This window comes from Calliphora vicina, chromosome 1 (genome assembly GCF_958450345.1).
Source record: "Calliphora vicina chromosome 1, idCalVici1.1, whole genome shotgun sequence".
Classification (NCBI taxonomy): domain Eukaryota; kingdom Metazoa; phylum Arthropoda; class Insecta; order Diptera; family Calliphoridae; genus Calliphora; species Calliphora vicina.
Window position 1 is genome coordinate 77,393,797 of NC_088780.1, and position 25,627 is coordinate 77,419,423.

Sequence of the window (25,627 nt, forward strand, 5' to 3'; positions counted from 1 at the left end):
TGGAGGTTCTGATACGTTTGTGATGAAACGTTTGAAATGTTAGATGGAGCTGGAGACGATGGTGACGGTGAATCTGATTGCATGCTTGAAGGGATTGCCGATGGACGACCTCTTTTGCCTTAGTTTATTGGTGTAATATCAGATGCGTGTAGAAGCTCGTTTGATATCATCAATTGAAAATTCAACAACGACATATGTTTCGTTTTTCTGTCTTGATCGTGGTATATTCATATAATTCTTTTATTTACGACATTAGCGTTTGCATTCTGAAACTTGAATTTCAGCTACCTGATCAATCGTTGATTCAATTACTCTCTCTAAATTATAACTTTTCTTCTTCTTCACCTTCTGCATCATCAGAATTTTCCAATCGAAATCGATTATCTGTTTTAATTCCGATTCTGTGAGACCTTTAGCGCGCAGTTCAAAAAAAATTAATTACTAGTATGGACAAATGTTGCCTATAAGCAACATTGTGTTCATGAAATTCCTGACTTAAAATAATTGTTTTTTTAAGTTCTGCCAACTTTATTTCATTTTCTTATCTGTTATTTATAGTAAAATTCACTTTTTATAAAAAAATTCATGCGTGATTAGTTTTTATTTGAATTTTTGTAGAACAACTTATTACACTTTCTTTTGCACGCGTCTGAACACCAATTCAACTAGCTCGCAAATGAACACCTGTGAAGCTTTTAAAAATGCAACTTCATACATGAATGCTCACACACATTAATTTCAGTTGGAAAAAACCGTCAGCAAAAATAACAGAAACTATAGGAACTATGACCGAAAATATACAGTGTTGCCTATAAGCAACATTTGACATCAAAGGGTTAAAGTGTATAAATTTGTGTGTTTCTTAATTACCTCATTATCTTGTGTTGAGACAGCAATTAGGGAGTGATGTCAATTGGAACTTTTACTTTTTCAGCGAAAACGGACCATGAAGAAATTTGGTGTATCTCAGCGTGTATTGCGGATTTTGGAGATGGACAGTATTTGGATTTGTAGATTAGGGTGGCCCTTAAAAAACGAAAGTTGGAATTTTGCCAGTATCCCTCCCCCAGTTTGGTGACCATTTGGTAAAAAATAATCCTGAAGAAATTTTAGTTAAATCGGTTGGGGTTAAGACGTGCCGCAAGCCCTCTGAATTTTGGAGATGCATTTACAAGGGACAAAAATGCAATTTTGTCAGTTTTTGTAAAAATTTTAACATTGAAATAATACTTTTGCAATTTAATTTAAAGAATAGAAATGAATATATAATTGTCGCAAGACTTGGCGGGAACTTTCGTCGTTTGTCTGTTTGGTCCTTTTTTTCCAAATATATAACTAATACCTCTGGAGCGCTTATATCTAGAAGTTAAAAAACATTTCCAAAGGCCAGCACAAAGTTTTGCTTTTAGTTGAATATGCGAAAGCATTTTATCCATCGCATAGAAGCCTCCTTTGGCTACGTTGTAGTCAAGGATATATTGTGGCTTGTTTCTTTCCCCTTTTTTGTCACGTAGGACACCAACGCAAACTTTGATTCGAGAAAAACTGTCGACTCTTATGCTCGTTTGCGGTCTGCTTTCATTTTACCAAGAATACGGATAATTTTGGACATCAAATACCTAGCCAGATTCAATGATGTGAAAAATTTGCACAGATTATGGTTCTTCCGTTTTTCCAAAAGTAGACCAGTCTTTGCACGACACTCTCTCCTACATTGTTGCTCCTATTAATGCTATTACTTTCTATATTGTTTACGTTCAAGTTTCTGCGATTCTGGATATTGGAGTTTGAGGTGTTGTTGTTTGGATAGTTGTTATTCGTAGAGTTGTTTGTGTTTATATTATTGGCTGTGTTACCGTAAACCAGGTCGTAGTTAATAAATCGTTTGTTGTACTGGAGATTTTTAAATAGTATCTTCAAAATTTGGTTTTGTGTTTGTTGCAGCGATTTGCAGTATGTAGAACTGCCCCATGAAGTAATACCATGTCTCAAGTATGATTCAGCTAGTGCAAAATACGCCTGCTTAAGGACATTAAATGTGGTACAGTTGCTGAGATGATATAGTCTGTATGCTGTTTTCCGTAATTTTTTGCGAAGGTATTGGATGTGAGTTAACCATTTAAAATTTTCATCGACATAAACACCGAGATATTTATATGATTTTACCACTTCTATCATTGTTGTACATTTATCAGTTGAATTGGTTTTGTTGACTGTATCATGTAGACATTGGGTATCGTGATACAGTCAACAAAAAATCATGGTATTTGAGCTCATTCCTATATAAATATCGCTGTTGAGAGGATAGAATGACTTTGCATCGCATAAGAACTAGACTTGAATGAGATGTACTGCATAAATCTAGTTCTTTCCGATGGTTGATAGTACCGGCGAAGATTGTTGTTCATTAGAGCCCATAATGCAGAAATTGGAGCAGCCTTATCGTTAACCAGTCGAGCAGCTCTAGTATGATCATTTCGGCATTACGGTAACAACAAACTGCTTCCATACTTCAAAATACATCTGTATCTTCATCGTTTTATTTATAAACGTCTGCCCAAAATAAAAGCCCAGTGAATGCTCTCAATTCAATATTTGTCACCTTATTCTACACCCACTCCTTTACGGTGCGGTTTTGTTCATTACACTTTTGAAACGTTGCGTTTTGCGTTAGTATCAATCCGAACTTGCTCGAGCATCAACATCAAATACGGCTCACTCAATGAGCCCTTTGGTTGCACGAGATGGCCAACAGTACTACGAAACACATTATGAGCACCGATTCGAATTGCTTGATTAAATAGATTGGAAAGCCTGATAGTTTTAGAAACCGGTTTTCGGTTTCTTCGAAAAATTGCAATTTAATATAAACCGGTTTCGTTTTGGTTTTTTTATAATAACCGGTTAACCGGTTTTTTGAAAGAATATTAAAACGCCTAGAAATAAAAAGAAAAAAGTTTTATTTATTAAAATAATAGTGATAAAAACAATTTTGATTACTTCTTCTATCTTTCACAAGGTCTACGGTTCAAATTTGACACATTTTGAAATAATATTTAATTTTTTCTAAAAGTGAGTGGTTGATATTTTTGGTATTTTATGAATTTTATTTAATTTTAAATGTCAACAACTACGTTAGGTTTTTAGAAAAACAAATTGGCAAAAAAATATCTATAAACTTGTTTGGACTTAAGGTCTTTTGTTACGCAGAATTAAGTTAAATTTTTTAGAGCTTTGGTAGCACTACAATATATTTTTGGTAGCTCTAATATATGTATATTAGAGTGTCCCAAAAAAATTTTTTTGGGGTTTTGGAACGCTACCCTCTATTTTTTTATATATAAAACTATAGTTAAATATGAAATTTTGTCTTTTTAGTTTTGTGGTGCCTTTACAAGGGGAAAAAATGCAATTTTTTCAGTTTTTGCCATTAAATAATTACTTTTGCAATTTAATTTAAAAGAATCGATATGTGTACGTAATTGTCGTTCTAATAAGATATAAAACACAAAAATTTGTTAAAAAATTTTAAAGTTATTAAAAATCGCCAGGCCATTAACGTGTCTCAGGTCACTAGAACAAGAAATGTAGGAACAAAATTAACATATTTTGAGGACTATTAAAATAAGAGCTTATTTTTACTAAAAATATATACATATTTACTTGTATATGATTTTTGTCTTTGTAGGATACCGTTAACCTATTCGCAATTATGACCAAAAAAAATTATTTTTTTTCATATTTAACTATAGTTTTATATATATAAAAATTTTCCAACGCATACCCTCTATTTTATATATATATAAAATAGAGGGTATGCGTTGGAAAATTCCAAAAAAAAATTTTGGGACACTCTAATGTATATGTATATGTCTCTTTTCATCATACTTGCAGAACATTATACTCGAATGAAAACTGGGATTCCCCGGGTAAATACCAAAGCTATGAGTTTTTTATCCTTCAAAAGATCTTCGGATAAAATTTTACCCATTTTGAAACTAAAATTGCATTTTTTCTAAAAATGTGTGGTTGATATTTGTGATATTTGAAGACCTTATGAAGGTAAAATAATCTCTTAGGAATAAGTAAAACAAAGTTTAAATCCGGGATCGGCAACTCCTATGCACTGTGCATTGTGGGCGTTACTAAAGTTACACAGACTTCACACACGCATAGAAAACACAATTCAGTCTCATATGAGTTGTCACAGAAGAAGGTTGCGTTGTCGCTCGTTTCTTGCTTTTGTTTATGAATAAATGTTAATGCAGTGGTGGATAATTCATAATATTGTTGTACCTTTTTTAGCATCTACACTACATATTAAGTAGTTTTTAGAATTATAAACTATTTTAAATGTTTTTTCTCTCACCTTTAGATGCTTAATTGGGTTTTTAGAAGTTTCTTGTAAATTATTATTTTTTAATACACAATAATTGCTAGACAAATAGGTTAGTTAACATGTTCAGTTTTCCATGCCTGTTTTGTAGTGAAGATGAGAGTACAACTATTTCTCATTTCTTGTTTTTTCGCTCTTACACTTATACAAGTGCAAAATGTAGTAGTATATGTCTGCCGATCCCGGGTTTAAATGCTTTGGAGTATATAGATTTTTTTTGTTTGTATAAAACTAAACATTGAAAATTATCTTTTACTCGGTGTACTTGTAGGACATATAGAAAACAAAGCTTTGAGTATGTTTTCAGGCTTTCCAGATCACTTATGACATTTTCTAAATATAAAAAAATAGTTGAAGTAGGTATTTGTTTTAATTTTTTTTTGTTGATTTTGAATATTTTTTAAAGTTTTTAATAAACTAGAACTCATTAAAACACACTTTTACAAAAAAACTGGCTATTCGAGGAGAAAACCCCGGTTTCTTCGATATTCGAAATGAGAGCTTTTCAAAAAAAACGAAACCGACCTTACCAAAAAAAGTTGAGTAAAGAGTGATGTGAATTTCCATACATTTTATATGTTGTCTACATTTGTAGACTACCGGCCAGGAGATGGTCATTTTTAAAAGTAGGGCCTGGGGGAAGCCGTAAATTATTTTTTTAACGTGTTAGTGGTCAAAATTGCTTTGAATTGATTTTTAGAAAGCTACTGAAAATTTCGAACCCTTTTGTTGTAGATTTTTTTTTATTCAACTTTTTCGAAAAAAGTAAAATTGATCGTGATTGAAACTGGACATGTTTTATTTTACTCCGAGTTAATTCATTATTTTAATGTATCTATCGGAAAATAAATATAAATATCACCTGTTTATTATTTACGCGAAAGGACGCTTTTATTTTAATAATATTATTAAATAAAAAAATCAAAACAACAACTAAAAGACAAATAACCCAGCAAAACTTACTTACTTAGTAAGCCAGCAAGTAATATTGCAGCCAAGGCATAACTACTTATTATTTGACTGAAACACTACTTACCTTTGTTCGAGATTTTTAAAAAATTCATGGGTCAAGCTTCACAACAAGAATATGTAGATAAAAAAAACACAAAAAATATTGCCGTGTGTGGGAATCGAACAGTCACATTATTTGCTTGTGTTTGATAGTCAAGCTGCTAATGGCTTTGACTGGTGGCGAACCACTAACCCCCCGTTTTCCAGTCAAACACACTAGATAGCTTTGCTAAATGCAAAAGTTCATTACCAACATGTATAAAAATAAGTACTTATTCTAGTAAATAAAATAATGTGCTGGGTAACCACCACTCATTACAAAATAGTGCATGAAATAACTAGTTGTCATTACAAAAATTCACAAAATTTTTGCTGGGAAGTAAAGAATATTCTTTATATTTTTTTCTGCATGGACTATTAAATAAAGATCAAGAGTGTTAACGAAAGTAATTACAACTACTCTTTAATGAGTCTCTTTAACGAAAACAGTGAGCGAAGGTTAAGTGTAAACGGCAGAAATGCATACGTTACAGTTAATGCAGATAAAAAAAATATAAACAAAACAAACAGAAGAATAGATGACAGCTTGTTTTTAACCGCCGAGCCTGTTAAACGTGATCGTTCTTGTTCCCCCGCATTGTCAACAACTAATGATTGTCAAACGAAAGAAAACCCAACAGCTGTTAATCTGGAGTTATCATAAAATACAAATACTTTATTTACGCCTGAAAGTATGCTAGCAATATCAGCTTCAGAAACGAAATCCACCACACTGACAACAACTAAAATTAAACTATTAAGCGGCGCTATACCCAAGATTAGTCAACCATTATATAAAGATAATAAATCCCAAATACAGGTTGGAATGGACCGGTATGTTACAGTATTAAAACGGGCACGAAGTCCCAAGTCTTCAAAAGCGGCACCCTTGGCTAAATTATATAAGGATAGTGAACCTGCTAGACTAAACAATGAAAATCGTTTTTCTATTCTGGAATGTGAAACAGATGAACCAGTAAACAAAATTACCTCTACAACACCACCCCCTATTTACTTGAGAGAAAATAATTCAAATTCACTGGTTCAGAGGCTGATCTCATTAATAGGAGAGAACTCTTTTTACGTTATCCCAATCAAGAAAGGCACGATTCATGATACTAAAATACAGGTCAATAGTGAAAACGATTATAGAAAGGTTGTAACATATTTTGAAACTCAAAAGAAAAGTTTTTACACTTATCAGCTGAAAGGAAGCAAGGGTCTACAAGTTGTAATAAAGGGTATTGATAGACTTGCTACCTTTTGAAATTTCCAAAACGGGACAGCACTAAATGATCTGGGAAAAATTCAAATAAATTCGTTTATAATTATTGTCCTATTTTATTTATTAAAGTCAACAATCTAGACTTTAAAAAAAAATAAACGTAAATAAAATAGGAATAGTTAATATTATAGGAATATGTTTATTTGTTTGTGACTTATAGCAGAATAAACCACTGGACCGATGGTCTTGAAATTTGTTATGTATGTTCCCCTATATCTGGATGGACCAATAGGCTACTTATATTAAAAATTCAAGTGTTCGTCGCACTTCCCATACAAAGTAAATAGTTATTATGGAATATCTGATGAACTATAACTGTGAAAGCCGCAAAACTTCGCAGAATTTACTTCGGTATAATTGTGCGCATCTTCGCTAAAAATGGGCGTGACACATACAAAGTAAATAGTTATTTTCGAATATCTGGAGAACTATAACTGTGAAAGTCTTACAACTTTATACGAGCCAATTTCTTATCTGTGTATGAAGTCTTACCATAAATGGGACTGATCGGAATAGGGGGTGTTGCACCTTTTATAGAGTGTAAATAGTAATTTATCGAATAGTGGAAGTCTTAAAATTTTTCCCTAATATCACCCTTACTATTCTACATAGTTTGGGTGAATATGGTATTGTGTTAGTGGGCGTGGCACCTCTCATACAAAGTAAATACATAATTTCGAATATCTGGAGTACTATAATTGTAATGTATTTAAACTAAGTATGAATCAAATTCTAATTATTGTACGGAGTTTAGCTAAAAATGGTCTGGATCGGAAAAGTGGGTGTGGCACTTTCCATACAAAGTAGATAGTCAATTTTAAATATCTGGATAATTAAGACTGCGAGATTTTCAAACTTTGTCTGAAAATTTATTTTTTATAATTTTATCTAATTTGTTTCAAAAAATTGTTTATAAAATCTTTCACATTTTTTTATTTTACTACGATAAACTTTAATAAAGTTTAATTATTTCAGTCCATAATTTTGAATTTATATTTTTAATCAATTTTATCAGCTTTTATTAGATCTTTATTTGAAGTAATAAATTCAACAAATTTAGCACATCTTAGCTCTGAAATTGGAATGGACCAACAACTCAGCTTTAACTAAAGGTACAAGCATCCTAGAACGATTATCGTGCCATTTATGTTTCATGAATGTCTACTGTAAACATTATCTTCTTCTTTATTTATATAATTCTTCTGTACGTCTGTTAGTTACTGAACTCCTCCTTAACGGCTGGGCCGATTTCGATGAAATTTGTTGTGTGTGTTTGAGTGAGTCCCTGGATGGTTTAGATTCACAATTGACCTATATAGGTACAATGGGCATGGCACCTCCGATACAAAGTAAAAATTTATTAATGCATATCTGGAGTACTATTATAGTGGGAGTCTTCAAACTTTGTGGGAGCTATGGCAGAACAACGTTTGCCGGTACAGCTAGTTTAATATATAATTGAATGAGTTTTTTCGGAACTCATAGAAGTTAATGCACTAAAGGTTTATAAAACGGATTTTGTATGAAAATTTTATTTTATAAAGCTTTTATAAATTTAAAATATGAATATGGAGTAAGAATATGTTGTTAAATAGTGATTTTTTGAGAAAATACTATATTTCAGAAATTAAAGCATCCTTGGTATTTCCAATTTTTGATTTCTTTATATTTTTTGTGGTAATTAGTAGTATAAATATGGGGTTTCTGGCGTGATTTAGAGGAATTTTTTTCCTCTAAACTGGCAGTGAAGAGGAATATTGAAAAATTGTTATGAGGAATTTTTGGCAGAGAAGAGGAATATTGAAAATTTGATGACGAGGAATTGTTGGCAGAGAAAAAGGCAGCGACAATTTGTAAATTTTTGTTTTCTTGCTTCAGGTAATTTGAGTAATGTATAAAAATGCTTTGTGTGTTGTATTGTGTGGAATTGATTTTGTTTTTTTATTTCATTAGTTTTGTTGTACTATTGTGTAGAGGCTTTTAATGCAGTTTTAATAGGAGGGTTTATTTTCTTTTAATTAGTCTACATTAGGGTATACAATTTTTAATGGGATAATTTTTTTGTTTTTATTCACATTTAACATATTCATATCTAGAATACTTTTAAAATTAGTATATGGCTCAATATTTACACAACGAACGTAAATTAACATTCTTCTCAATTTGAAATTACAAAATGAAAATAGAATTTTAAAGCATACGCCACTTAAATTGTACATCATAATGGCAAATATAACCACAAAAAATAAAAATCTCCTCAGTATAACATAAAATCTAAACAATTTTCATAGAAGCAAATATAACCACGAAAAATCTCTTTATTCAAATAAAAATTTAAATAACTATAACAGGTCTCACTAAGCCTTTAATTCACAAGTCTCCACTAAATATAACTTTAAAACGAAAATAAAATGTTAATAAAAGTCTTTACTTTAACCAAATTTTAAGAAAAAAATATGAATTACCTACTTAAAACAATATAAAATAAATCCCTACACCAGTTTTACAAATTTCAAACATTTTAATTTCAGAACAAGGTCTGAGATATAAAAATAAATTCACAAAATAAATATTTTAATCCAAATTTCATCCAAAATTTAAGAAACAATTACCAATTATTTAACTGCTACAAATCAATAATAAATTATATTCAAACTTAGTTTTCAGTCTTTATTTGGGAATTGAACTTTCAACCTCCTAATTGATAGATTAGCTCATTACCAAATAGCCTGTCGAGTCAACTATATAATAATAACTTAATAAAATTCTGGTTATTGAAATTACTTTTTAAACCCTAAACAACAATACTGGATGTATAACAAGGTCTCATTAAAAATAATTACAAGTCTCCACTTATTATAACTCCACTAAAACATAATTTTAACAATCAATGAAATCCCCTATAAAGTAAATAAAATTATCAATTAATGAAACGAAGAATAATAAAAATAGATTAATAATTTTTAATTCAAAATCAAATAAAGATTTCAAAATACAAAAATATAAATTTTAATATTAAACTACCTCAAGAGCATTAATGATCGAAATAATAATAAGGATTCAAAAAGAATTTTCCAGAATTTTCAACACAACATCTATTATAAAATTCTCCACTCAAACCTAACTTTGTCAAACAAATTTTAATCTCACATTTCTAACACAATATTTCTGATTCAAAAAGCTAATTAAGCAGATAATAAAATTTATCATTTTTAAAACATAAAATTAAATCAACAATAACTTTAACCACAACTTCAAAAATCCAATATTTTCAAAGTTTACATCAAGTCTACATAAAATAATATGGTCTACAAAATATTTCAAACAAATATTAAAAATTTCTACAATTGCATAACAACTAATGAATAATATATTCAATTCAAGTTTAAATATTTTCTACTTTTTTACATTTCTAATTTTATAATTTTTTACTTATCTACTTTTTACTTTTTTACATTTTTACTTTTATAATTTTTTACATTTCTACTTTTATAATTTTTTGCTTTTCTACTTTTTACTTTTTTACATTTATACTTTTATAATTTTTTACTTTTTACATTTTTACTTTTATAATTTTTTACATTTCTACTTTTATAATTTTTTGCTTTTCTACTTTTTTTACTTTTCTACTTTTATAATTTTTACTTTTTTCTTTTCTACTTTTCTATTTTTTACATTTCTACTTTTTTTACTTTTTTACTTTTCTACTTTTATAATTTTTACTTTTTTACATTTCTACTTTTATAATTTTTACTTTTCTACTTTTTACTTTTATAATTTTTTGCTTTTCTACTTTTTACTTTTTTACATTTCTATTTTTATAATTTTTAGTTTTCTACTTTTTACTTTTATAATTTTTTACTTTTCTACTTTTATAATTTTTTGCTTTTCTACTTTTTTACTTTTATAATTTTTTACTTTTCTACTTTTTTTACATTTCTACTTTTATAATTTTTTGCTTCTCTACTTTTTTTACTTTTCTACTTTTTACTTTTTTACATTTCTACTTTTATAATTTTTTGCTTCTCTACTTTTTTTTATTTTTCTACTTTTTACTTTTTTACATTTCTACTTTTATAATTTTTTGCTTTTCTACTTTTTTTTTACTTTTCTACTTCTATTTTTATAATTTTTACTTTTATAATTTTTTACATTTCTACTTTCACAATTTTTTGCTTTTCTACTTTTTTTACTTTTCTACTTCTACTTTTATAATTTTTACTTTTCTACTTTTTACATTTTTACTTTTATAATTTTTTACATTTCTACTTTTATAATTTTTTGCTTTTCTACTTTTTTACTTTTATAATTTTTTACTTTTCTACTTTTATAATTTTTTGCTTTTCTACTTTTTTTAGATTTCTACTTTTCTAATTTTTACTTTTTTACATTTCTACTTTTATAATTTTTTGCTTTTCTACTTCTACTTCTACTTTTATAATTTTTACTTTTCTACTTTTTTACATTTTTACTTTTATAATTTTTTACTTTTCTACTTTTTTACATTTCTACTTTTATAATTTTTTGCTTTTCTACTTTTTTTTAATTTTCTACTTCTACTTTTATAATTTTTACTTTTTACATTTTTACTGTTATAATTTTTTAAATTTCTACTTTTATAATTTTTTGCTTTTCTACATTTTACTTTTTTTACATTTCTAATTTTATAATTTTTAGTTTTCTACTTTTTACTTTTTGCATTTTTACTTTTATAATTTTTTACATTTCTACTTTTATAATTTTTTACTTTTTACATTTCTACTTTTATAATTTTTTGCTTTTCTTCTTTTTTTACTTTTCTACTTTTTTTACTTTTTTCTTTTCTACTTTTTTACATTTCTACTTTTATAATTTTTTGCTTTTCTACTTTTTTTACTTTTCTACTTTTTTACATTTCTACTTTTATAATTTTTTACTTTTCTACTTTTATAATTTTTAGTTTTTTCTTTTATACTTTTCTACTTTTTTACATTTCTACTTTCATAATTTTTTGCTTTTCTACTTTTATAATTTTTTGCTTTTCTACTTTTTACTTTTTTTTCATTTCTACTTTTATAATTTTTTACTTTTCTACTTTTTTACATTTTTACTTTTATAATTTTTTGCTTTTCTACTTTTTTACATTTCAGAACACATTAATCATAATGAAATAATCCAGACACTTCGATTACATGAAAAATTAGGTTTTACATATAAATTTACATATAAAAACATGGGTTTTTATAATACATATTGCTTAACAATTTCTATATTACATATGTATGTACTTATTTGAATTGAAATAATTTTTTTATTTTAGAAAACTCGGTCAAGCCCGACCATATAATACCCTACACTAAGTAAATGACCAAAAAAATTGGGTAACATGACTTCCGTATATATAAAACTTATTTGCAGAGAAATTTGTGTAGATACCTATAAAAATTAAACATTTATGATCGATAAAGTCCAATTTCTGGTGGACATTTGTGTGGGGCTAGGTAAAATAATGGACCGATTTCAGCCAGTTTCAATAGGATTCGTCATTGGGTGAAAAAAATGCATTTACCAAATTTTATAGAAATATCTTCAAAATTGCGACCTGTACTTTGCGCACAAGGTTTACATGGATAGCCAGCCAGCCATGAAAACTGAATTCAATAAATGAATCAACAACACAAAGAGGGTCAACAACCCAACTCTGTAAAAATGCATTGAAAATTCGTTATCAGATACTATGTTCAAGGTTAAATTCGAAGAAATTTTTATTTTATTTTAAATATTAATGTGTTTTAAATTACAACTTAATACCGGCACGCGACAAACAAAAAAAACTATGCATTCTATGGGAAAATACATTTTGCTTACGCCACAATTTAACATTTTTATAAATTCATTTATTCTTTTTTTTTTACAAATTTTTTCATTTCCGTTGAATTTAACCTTGAACATATTTTCAAATATGAATCTTTAATGCATTTCCACCATGTTGGTTATTGACCCGCATTGTGTTGTTACTTCACTTATGCGATTCAGTTTTCATTTCATAATTTTTTTGCAATCCCAAATTATTTAAAAACAAAAAAATAAATGAATTTATAAAAATGTTAAATTGTGGCGTAAGCAAAATGTATTTTCCCATAGAATGCATAGTTTTTTTTGTTTGTCGCGTGCCGGTATTAAGTTGTAATTTAAAACACATTAATATTTAAAATAAAATAAAAATTTCTTCGAATTTAACCTTGAACATAGTATCTGATAACGAATTTTCAATGCATTTTTACAGAGTTGGGTTGTTGACCCTCTTTGTGTTGTTGATTCATTTATTGAATTCAGTTTTCATGGCTGGCTGGCTATCCATGTAAACCTTGTGCGCAAAGTACAGGTCGCAATTTTGAAGATATTTCTATAAAATTTGGTAAATGCATTTTTTTCACCCAATGACGAATCCTATTGAAACTGGCTGAAATCGGTCCATTATTTTACCTAGCCCCACACAAATGTCCACCAGAAATTGGACTTTATCGATCATAAATGTTTAATTTTTATAGGTATCTACACAAATTTCTCTGCAAATAAGTTTTATATATACGGAAGTCATGTTACCCAATTTTTTTGGTCATTTACTTAGTGTAGGGTATTATATGGTCGGGCTTGACCGAGTTTTCTAAAATAAAAAAATTATTTCAATTCAAATAAGTACATACATATGTAATATAGAAATTGTTAAGCAATATGTATTATAAAAACCCATGTTTTTATATGTAAATTTATATGTAAAACCTAATTTTTCATGTAATCGAAGTGTCTGGATTATTTCATTATGATTAATGTGTTCTGAAATGTAAAAAAGTAGAAAAGCAAAAAATTATAAAAGTAAAAATGTAAAAAAGTAGAAAAGTAAAAAATTATAAAAGTAGAAATGTAAAAAAAGTAAAAAGTAGAAAAGCAAAAAATTATAAAAGTAGAAAAGTAAAAAATTATAAAAGTAAAAAGTAGAAAACTAAAAATTATAAAAGTAGAAATGTAAAAAAGTAAAAAGTAGAAAAGCAAAAAATTATAAAAGTAAAAAGTAGAAAGTAGAAAAGTAAAAATTATAAAAGTAGAAATGTAAAAAAGTAAAAATGTAGAAAAGCAAAAATTATAAAAGTAGAAAAGTAAAAAAGTAAAAAAAGTAGAAATGTAAAAAATAGAAAAGTAGAAAAGAAAAAAGTAAAAATTATAAAAGTAGAAAAGTAAAAAAAGTAGAAAAGCAAAAAATTATAAAAGTAGAAATGTAAAAAATTATAAAAGTAAAAATGTAAAAAGTAAAAAATTATAAAAGTATAAATGTAAAAAAGTAAAAAGTAGAAAAGCAAAAAATTATAAAAGTAGAAATGTAAAAAATTATAAAAGTAAAAATGTAAAAAAGTAAAAAGTAGATAAGTAAAAAATTATAAAATTAGAAATGTAAAAAAGTAGAAAATATTTAAACTTGAATTGAATATATTATTCATTAGTTGTTATGCAATTGTAGAAATTTTTAATATTTGTTTGAAATATTTTGTAGACCATATTATTTTATGTAGACTTGATGTAAACTTTGAAAATATTGGATTTTTGAAGTTGTGGTTAAAGTTATTGTTGATTTAATTTTATGTTTAAAAAATGATAAATTTTATTATCTGCTTAATTAGCTTTTTGAATCAGAAATATTGTGTTAGAAATGTGAGATTAAAATTTGTTTGACAAAGTTAGGTTTGAGTGGAGAATTTTATAATAGATGTTGTGTTGAAAATTCTGGAAAATTCTTTTTGAATCCTTATTATTATTTCGATCATTAATGCTCTTGAGGTAGTTTAATATTAAAATTTATATTTTTGTATTTTGAAATCTTTATTTGATTTTGAATTAAAAATTATTAATCTATTTTTATTATTCTTCGTTTCATTAATTGATAATTTTATTTACTTTATAGGGGATTTCATTGATTGTTAAAATTATGTTTTAGTGGAGTTATAATAAGTGGAGACTTGTAATTATTTTTAATGAGACCTTGTTATACATCTAGTATTGTTGTTTAGGGTTTAAAAAGTAATTTCAATAACCAGAATTTTATTAAGTTATTATTATATAGTTGACTCGACAGGCTATTTGGTAATGAGCTAATCTATCAATTAGGAGGTTGAAAGTTCAATTCCCAAATAAAGACTGAAAACTAAGTTTGAATATAATTTATTATTGATTTGTAGCAGTTAAATAATTGGTAATTGTTTCTTAAATTTTGGATTTTTGTGGTTATATTTGCCATTATGATGTACAATTTAAGTGGCGTATGCTTTAAAATTCTATTTTCATTTTGTAATTTCAAATTGAGAAGAATGTTAATTTACGTTCGTTGTGTAAATATTGAGCCATATACTAATTTTAAAAGTATTCTAGATATGAATATGTTAAATGTGAATAAAAACAAAAAAATGATCCCATTAAAAATTGTATACCCTAATGTAGACTAATTAAAAGAAAATAAACCCTCCTATTAAAACTGCATTAAAAGCCTCCACACAATACAACACACAAAGCATTTTTATACATTACTCAAATTACCTGAAGCAAGAAAACAAATTTTACAAATTGTCGCTGCCTTTTTCTCTGCCAACAATTCCTCGTCATCAAATTTTCAATATTCCTCTTCTCTGCCAAAAATTCCTCATAACAATTTTTCAATATTCCTCTTCACTGCCAGTTTAGAGGGAAAAAATTCCTCTAAATCACGCCAGAAACCCCATATTTATACTACTGTAATTAATGAAAAAGTTATGTTTTTTTTCACTCGAAATAAAGCAAAGCTTAGAAGGTAAAGGCTTTAAGACAAAAAATGTGATAAATATTAGAAATCACGAAAAAAACCCCAACCACTCTTCCGTGTTGAACTTGAACCCGGTGACATAAACCTGAAAAAAATTAAACACATCCCATATATAAACTGAAGTACTTATTGCATCGTAAAATTACGGTAGAAGAACCACACAAACGATTTGGCCCCGTCTAATGTATGAATTGCCAAGAATATGGACGCACCAAGGCATGTTGCAAATTGCCACCAGTATGTGTTATTTGCGGGGAGTTGCATAACACATCCCAATATAACAAATCCAAAGATGATCCTAAAATAAAAAATGCAGCAATTGTGGAGGTAACCACACAGCAAACTACAGGGGTTGTCCTGTTTACTCAATTGTTAAAAAATCACAAAGCTAGAAACCAAAGATTTTCCCCGCTCAGCCATTAAATAACATCAATTTTAACTACCTCCCGTTGCAACAGACATATGACAACAAAGTAACATATGCAAATGTACTTAGAAACAACCAAACTCAGACGCAAGTCCGTCAACCCCAAAACGAAAATGTGAACAAAGAGGTAAGAGAGCAAACGCCAATTTTCAATTTTACCCGACTAGAATCTACAACAGAAACTTGTGCAATCGGTAAATAACTTTACAAACTCAATGAGTAACATGATGCAAGAAATGCTTCAGATGCAATCAATGTTATTGCAGGCTGTGCTTAACAGACCATGAACTGCCTAAGAATATGGTTTTGGAATACAAACGGCATACGCCAACACAAAAACGAACTCGAATATTTTTTAAGAAACCAACAAATTGATGTAATGCTGGTTTCTGAAACTCATTTGACGTCCAGAAGTTCATTTCGAATAAATGGATATGTAATATATGACACCAAAGATCCCAGAGGTAGAGCATGCGGAGGCTCGGCAATTTTAATAAAAGTTCGAATCAAACACTACTTAATGTGTGATTTTTGCGAAGATTATCTTCAAGCTACTACAATCTGTCTTGAAGATTTTCATCGAAACTTAGTGATTTCATCGATATACTCACCCCCTAGATTTTCAATTACAGAATGTCAATATAATAGATTTGAATGTGCTTTCGAGCGGCCAACCTTCTTACTGGCCTACTGACCCACGAAAAATACCGGATGTTATAGATTTTAGCGTGATGAAAAATATCCCTAGAGAAATGATTCAAATTGAATCCGCGCTGGAACTATCTTCAGATCACTCACCCACTATTGTTACTTTATTGAGCCCCCTAGAAATTGTATCCCCGACTGGTAATTTAGCGATGGCAGGCACAAGAATAAATTGGCTCAAATATAAAAAATACCTCAGTACACATTGCTCGGAAAATATACCGCTAAGAACACCAGAAAACATCTATCACTCTGTTATCAATTTCGATAAAAATCTCAAACTGGCTGCTCAACATGCTACCCAAACCCACCGACAAAGCAGATATAATAGAATTAATTCTGCAGATGTCGAACGGCTCTTAAATGAAAAAAGAAGATTTCGCAGAGAGTGGCAATTGCACACATCCCCCCAACTAAAATCGAAGCTTAAAGATTGTATAAAAAGACTTAAAAAGCTCTTGGAATTTCGAAAAATGGAATCATTGAATAAATATTTAGAAAGCCTAGACGCAACCCCGCAATCGGATTACTCATTATGGCGAGCAACAAAAAGTCTTAAAAGACCCGTTATATGTAAGTCCCCCTTGCGAAATTCAAGTGGTGGTTAGGCAAGAAATGATACTGAAAAAGGGAATCTGTTTGTTAATCATTTAAAAAAAGTATTTACACCGAACACATCAAACGAAGCAATTGAGTTGCCACCTGTTGCACCCCATTTTGGAGCAGCCGTACCCCTACGTTTTGAGATTCGAGAGATCGAAAATGCTATTGTTGATTTAAATCCCAAGAAAGCGCCTGGTATGGACAAGATCAGCAACAAGATGCTCATGGAGCTACCCCGGATAGCAATAAAAATAATTCTTTTTATTTTTAATGCTATATTACGACTTGAATATTATCCTCCAGAATGGAAGTTTTCACTGGTTACCATGATACCCAAGCCGGGAAAAGATCACACAAAAGTAGAATCATACAGACCCATCAGCCTATTGTCTAATATATCAAAGCTATTTGAGAAGATACTTATGAACAAGTTGTACCCGATGTTAACTGAAAACAATTGTATTCCGAATCATCAATTTGGATTTAGAAGAAAACACAGTACTATCGAACAGACCCATAGACTTGTAAATATGGTGAGAAAAGCGTTTGAAGAAAAGAAGTACTGTTCCGCACTCTTCATCGACATCTCTCAAGCGTTTGATAAGGTATGGCATGCTGGATTAATATACAAACTGAGTCAAAATTTACCCGCAAACACACATAAGCTGTTGGAAAGCTATTTAACTGGTCGAACTTTTAAGGTTAAAGAGGGAAACTTTTTAAGTACTGCACAACCCATTGAAGCTGGAGTCCCCCAAGGCAGTATCCTGGGACCTTTTTTATATTTGATATATTCGTCTGATATGCCAACTAACAATCGCACTCATACATCAACATTTGCTGACGATACTGCTAAGCATTCATGAAAATCCTCAAGAAGCGTCTCGTTACTTACAAAACCACATATTTGAATTAGAAAAATGGTTAAAACAATGGAAAATTAAAGTCAACGAGCAAAAATGTACACACATAACATTTACATTGCGTAGAGAATCATGCTCCTCTATTCATATCAACCAAACAATAATTCAACAATCGGAAGTGAACTAGGGACACAGCAGACCTAATCTAGAAGGAAGACTGCCAATTTAACCAAAAAAACCATGAATACAAAATTTTTTCGTCCGGCACTGACTGGACTAATTAAATAATAATTATTAGATATAAGATTTGAACCACTTATTGTTAGTTCATTAAATAATGAAGATACAATAAATAAAAAAAAAAACTTTTTCTGCAAAAATGCTAATGGTTAAAATAAAAGCTCAATTTTACTTCAAATATATCCATATTTACTTGTATATGAGTTTTTGTCTTCACAGGATACCGTTAACCTATTCACAGATATGATCAAACAAAATTTTTAACGGCATTTTCAAAACTCCATTTTCAAATTTTTAAAAATTTTGTTAAACAAATTTCAGAATTTTTGGATCATATCATTGAGATTTATTGACAATATAATAGGGAATATAAATATGAAAAAATTATGCATATATCTCCTATAGATTTTCCGTACCTGTGGCCAGATTTTGGAAAATGAGTCCAATTTCCTTACTGTTATCAATTTTAAATAAAACTTATTCAGAATATTATAGTCCTTATAATTCCAAATATACTCTGAAAGTATATCGTAAAGATAAAATTTTTCAATATTCACAAAAATGGAAACTAACCCTTAATGGCACATGGTTAACCCCCAATGACCCTAAACAAAAAAACCTTGTCCATTTCAATAGTGCTGATCAAAATTTTGATTTTTAAAGGAAACAAACATAAAAATATTGTATTGTGTACTACAAAGTAGTAAGTAACCCATTTTAAAATTTGTTTCACAATTTATATCAATTTTGACCACACATTTTTTAAACTGCCAAATATTGTGTTTGGACCTGATTTTTGCCTTAATAACGTAATTATTATTTTATTGAGGATTTTTGAAGAATAAAATTGATTTTAACCCTTTAATATACTTTTGATTTACTTTTTAAAATATAACTTAAATGATTCAGATTATTTAATTCAGGATATTTGCACATATGTATGAGGTTTTTCGAAAGTTTGGCCACCTGCAATCTTGTGCCATTACAGAGTCCTGAATTCCGCAGAAGCATTACAACAGCACCGACCTTGAGGTTTAATTTATGAGGCGGCAAACCAGAAGGTGAAAGGAAAACTAGAAAAAAGCTCAAACAAAAAAATTACTCAAAATAATTACACATACGAGTGTTGTTTTTGTTTTCACAAAGCTTTTTCTACTAATACATTCTTAGCACTTAGGTTTCTGACAACTGAGTTAGGTCTTTGACAGGAGAGTTTCTGCCCTATTTCTATTCTTTATTTTAACTTTTATTTCTAGAACTTTATTTTTTTTCGTACCATAAGATATATTTTATATAAAAAAGCTTTCAAATAAATTAAAATATTTTTCAATGAATGTAAATAAAAAAAAAATCAAAAAAAAGATATATTTTATATAAAAAAGCTTTCAAATAAATGAAAATATTTTTCAATGAATGTAAATAAAAAAAAGAAATTTCAAAAAATTAAAAAAAAGATATATTTTATATAAAAAAGCTTTCAAATAAATGAAAATATTTTTCAATGAATGTAAATAAAAAAAAGAAATTTCAAAAAAATAAAAAAAATTTACATAAAAGCTCAAAACAAAAAGCTTTTTTTTAAATAATAATAAACCAACATTTTAAGTTATATTTGAAATTTGTTTTATGGTACGAAATTTAAAATAATGAACTTTATGGACTTAAAATGGCTTTTGTAGTTAGGCTGTATGAATTTTTCAGTAGATAAATGTGGTTGTTATGATATATTTTCTTTGAGTTTTTCGAAATATTGAAATATTACACGTTTAGATTAGTGCAAGTTACTAAAACCACGAACATACTATTGTAATCACTTCAAATAGTCACCCTTAACATGTGGTACTACTAATATTTTGTATGTGTCATTACTGGGAACTTAAAAGTTATATAACTGAAGAGTAGAAAATTGTAGTTAATATCAGGAAATATAAAATGTGGCTCCATTAGGACTATCCACATGACCAATACTACTTGTTATATATAGGCATTAGCGGTATAATGTAAAAATTTGATTTTTACAAATTTTTTTTAGAGCAAATATAAAAAATCTGACTTTATAGTGTTACCCGCTATTCTGAAGATTTCCTGAAAATTTCATCAAAATCAATCCAGCCGTTTTTGAGTTTATTCGGAACATACAAACATCCATTTTTATATACATACATAGATATGGCATATATGGCATTAGCGGTATAATGTAAAGATTTGATTTTTACACACCCCTCCCCCATTGACCGAATTACCCGCTGAGCTATTCTGAAGATTGCCTGAAAATTTCATCAAAATCGGTCCAACCGTTTTTTATATAAATAGATGGCATTAGCGGTATAATGTAAAAATTTGATTCTTCCATTTCATCAAAATCAATAGCCCTGCGTGCCGCCCATAGACTTTCCGCGTAGAAAGTACGATCTTCCGTAGAGAAAGTACGATCTTCCGTAGAGAAAGTACTTTAAGTATGCCAAATTTCAGCTTATATGTAATCAGATTGCTTCAGAAAGTTGTGAAAAAGTAAAATCCCCTTACAAAAAATAGTGAGTTATATAGAAAAATATTAAAAACGGAAAGTGCCACTCACAGGCGTAAAATCAAAATTCTGTCTCTGTTACAATCTTTCGCAGAGAAAGTACTTTAAGTATGCCAAATTTCAGCTTCCTATAACATCAGATGGCTTCAGAAAGATGCGGAAAATATATATTAGGGTTTTTTTTGTGAAAGGGCAGAATTTTTTTCTTAAAATGTTTAAGTTCTCACATCTAGAATTGTTCCTTTTAGTGTAAAAATACGATTGTAAAAGTTTTAGCTCAATCGGACTTTGCCTTCCCGTGTCGAAAGAGTCCTGAAGTTTTCAAAAAGGCTATCGCTAACAGCTTCTGCCTGACTGATACCTGTGCTATTCTCTAAAGCGGAGATTCCCAGTAGTTGTTCAATATCTCCTTAGCTTACCAATATTGCAACAATAAACTTTAAATTAATATTTCTCTGTAAGTACCTTTACAAGCGACAAGTCAAAGCCAAAATTGGGATTCCCAGATTTTCACTTTCTTTTGTAATAATTGATTAGTAATGAAAAATTAACTAGTAGATGCCAGATGTTGCAAAATGGCGTAAAGTTCAAGAGAGTCAAAATGAGAAAAAGTGGTAGTCATTTTAAAACTTCCTGACCACAACTGAAAACCCTCGAAACTTTTTTTCAAGATGATTTGAATAGGAGAAAACAATAAAATAATGCTATGTGTAAGTATTTAGAGCTTATTACAACATTTTATTGCCAAAAATAATGGTTTAAAACTAAGTTCCGAATTAGCATATAGTATGAAATGAAATTGACTCTGATTGTTTATTTGCTATTATAAAATTGTTTATTGAAACCGAATGTATATTTTTTATTCATATTTTTAGTTTTTGTATACATATATTTACAGAATATATGTATGTTTTATTATATGAGAAAAATCTGTCACGTACGGTTTGTCACGTATGATATTAAATTTTATTTATTATAAAATCATCCAAAGATTGTTTTTATTTGAATATGACGGATTGTAAAGGAAAAATATTTCGTTTAGTGTAAGAAATTAAAAGAAAACATAACGCCTCTCACGATTCGAAAATGTTCGCATATTTCTACAAATGACTTCCGTTTTATGTCACGTAAGTTATACCCTTATTTGCTCGATATTTTGAACAACAATGTTTCGAAAGAACTTGTTATTATTTTAAAATATAGTACCCTCTGAATGGAACATAGAGACCAAATTATTTTTCAGATACTCTTATCTTTGCAAAATCTATTCCACTCTATAGGTGTACAAATATCACGTACGATGATTTGGAATTGCCCATATATGAAAAAAAATTTCTTATTTATAATTTAATTTAATAAAAAAAATTTTTAAGTTTAAAACTTAAAAAAAAAATAAAACAATTACTACTAAGATTTTTTCTTATAAACTAATTCTAATTAATTTTCTATTTTAGGTTCGCTTTTATCGTGTCACTGGAACAACGTTAACTTTTCCAACATTAAATGCTTTAATTATTATTCTTTTCATTGGATGTGTTTTACTCTCAATAGTGTTTTTATACAGTCTAAGTCGACTTATGGATGGTAAATATGGATTAATTTATAGGTATATTAGCTTAAGTGTCCAAATCACAAAATAAATAAGCCCGATTTTTTCTTTTTGAAAATAAACTCAGTTCCTCCATCTCATCTCTTTGTTAATTGATTTTATTTTTATACTTACCTCAAAAAGTTGGGTTATATTGATTTTGTCATTCCGTATAAAAGTATTGTTACGATTTAAGCGTTTTAAAACGTTGGTTTATTTCCTTTAAATAAACTGGATACTTTTGATTGCAAATAAAAAATACAGCACACTATAAGGCACTCAGTTGATGTTTATTCGAATAGCGTCTCTGACAAACTGAACTCACGACTGCAAACATGTCCACTATTTATACACACGCCATCTCTGGTGAACTTTCTACAATGTTCTTTAACTGTCAAAACCAGGGTTTAAAATTAGTTAAAAGTTTTTTACATTTGACTACCGACTGCGCAATAAATATGAATCGTTATCATATTAATGTGCACAAATACTGAAAATATACAAACTATAAACCAGAGTTTAAAATTACTACTATATTAGTAAAAAAATTGCAAAAAAATTCATAATTTTACATGAAAACTGCAACAAATATTTAACAAAATAATATTTCATTGTGTACATACTAAAAATATAAATACTATTTACGAATTCCATAAATGCACAAGCTTCATGGTAGAAATATTTGTCGCAGTTTTTCCAAAAATATTTTGCCTTACACAATATTTTACGTTGCAGCTAGAAGACAAAATGAAAATTTTTCATTTTTAAAACATTTGCTGCCTAAATATATGTATATTTTTGGTTAGCAAAAACAAATGAAATTGCTTGTGTATAATATACAAAAAAATTACTACAAAAACATCATACATGCAAACAAATTGCAGCGTGAAACCCATAAACTGCAAACGATATGCGCAGTGAAAAATTCAAACAATGAAAATATCTAAGATGCTAAATGTACCATACGAAGTTGAAAAATGTAAAATACGAAATTGTGCAAAGTTAAAAATGTTTAAAGCGAAAATGTTTATATTTAAAATATTTTCGCCACATATGTATATGGTTTTGTTTTGCCGCATATAGTCATTGAGTAGAAAAATGTGAAAAAAACTATGAAGTTGATTTGGGTGTACAAAATAAAAAATTGCATTGAAATGTGTGTTAATAAAGAATTTTAGTGCAATAAAATAGAAGTTTTATTTTTTGAGGTATGTAAGTATGTATTGTGAAAGATAGCAATGCAGTGAAAATTAAATAAGATTCTGGACAAAGGATAGCTAGCGGAGGATATTATTATTGAATTTTTTGATTGATTGGCTTTTTTAATACGAATTCAAATGTATTCATGCTGTGGTAATAGGAGTCCAGAAAAATTAGTAAGAAAAAAAAATAATTTTGTATGTAAAGCGGTTAATAAAGGATATATAATGCAACAACAAAATGTGACAACAACAGCCAAATACCATAAATTTTTTCTTTACTGTTAATGTAGAAAATTAAAAAGTCAACAACAACTGTGCATTACACAATGACAAGTGTACAAATAATAAAAAACAAATACGCACAAAAATCCTTTACAAAAAACAACAACTCAGTGCACATGACAAAAATTCCTCGATCTAAAAATAAACCAAAATGCGTAATAAAAAATGATCTGTAACGGTATTCAACAAAAATCAGTTCTACACAAACAATGCAATAATAATATCATCCGCTATCCTTTGCTCATAACCTTCTTGAATGTACTTTCACTGCATTCCTATCCTTCACAATACATATTTTTTTTTAGCATTCTATACTTTTTTTTATTTTACTCCTGTTACAAACGCTCAGCCAATCATACTCATTTGCATTTCAGATTGCACAAGTTGTTGTTGACTTTTTAATTTTCTACATTAACAGTAAAGAAACAACAAAATGCAATTAATTGCAACGCTACTCCACCATATGTCTAGAAATTCCTTTGCTTTGTATTTGTTCCTATTTTTTGCATGTGTTGTTGTTGCTTTATGCAGCTAGAGGACACACATACAACAGTTGTATTTCAGAATTACTTGAGGTAGTAGTTAAGTAGTTGTTGTTGTATTTCCTTTTTCTCCTGCTGCACTCTTGCCTACGTAACAAATTTGTTGTGCCTTGTATAATTTGTTCTCTGTTGCTTATTTGTTTTTTTGTTCTCATGTTAGAAATACTACGAATGGATACATATGAATGAGCATTTAAAAACACAAACAAAGTCGATTATTTACGCTCTCACTTGATATTTGTATACAGTAAAATTTTCTTCATTGCAGAATTATATTTTCAGGAACTTTCTTAAATTTCGTATCTCCTGTTATTTATAACCTCTTTGTATTCATTTGTAGTGATAAATTATTCTTGCTTTCATGCATGTGTCCTTCCATAATCTGGTTGTTGCATTTTCTATCCCTTTTTAACTCTTTTCCTTTCTTTTGTTGATGCTTACATTTTCTATCATTCCTCTTTATCCTTTTTTCTCCTGCTACAAAATCACTCACGATCACGATTGAACCTATTTATGTATTTGTTTATGATTTTTGCATAAATTGTTCCCAGCGGGAAAAAATTATAGGACTTCAGTTTTTAGGCCTTCTAAAAGGCATACTTACACATTCTAAAAGATGCGATACTAATTCCACACTGCCTGCTCTTAGAAGGTGTTCAAGAAGGCCTATAAATCCCCTTCTAATAACAAGTGGTTAAATAAAAATAGTCTACATCAAAAAATAAAATACTCTGCATCTCTTTGATTAACTCTCTTTAAAAAATTTACAACAATAAATTGCAAACAACTTCATTTTAATTCTTATTCTTATTATAGATCTTCTAATAAGACTTTAAATAGGTCTTCCATGGTAGACGTTCTATAAAACTTTAAATTGCATGACTTTTCATAGGCCGTCCTTTGATGTCTAGTTTCTAATGCTTTTTTTCTCTTTTAGACACTTTATTATGCCTTCTCATGTAGCTCTTCCATAAGACTTTGCAGTAGTCCTACCTTTCTAGGCATTCCATATGTCATTCCTCTACAGGCCTTTCATTAGAGCAGTAATAACAGGTTTTTGAACAGGCAAAAGACCATATAGCAGCCCTAC

At 28.7% G+C, this 25,627-nt stretch overlaps 1 protein-coding gene across 1 annotated transcript in view; it reads left to right on the plus strand.

Moving 5' to 3' along the window:
• The window catches only part of LOC135950764 (gustatory and odorant receptor 21a-like), a 206,155-nt gene that overhangs the window by 18,369 nt on the left and 162,159 nt on the right, over positions 1 to 25,627 (plus strand). Inside the window, exon 2 of the mRNA XM_065500297.1 lies at positions 22,378 to 22,507. Within this exon, the coding sequence (XP_065356369.1) occupies positions 22,378 to 22,507 (130 nt within the window). The remainder of the gene's footprint in view (positions 1 to 22,377; positions 22,508 to 25,627) is intronic.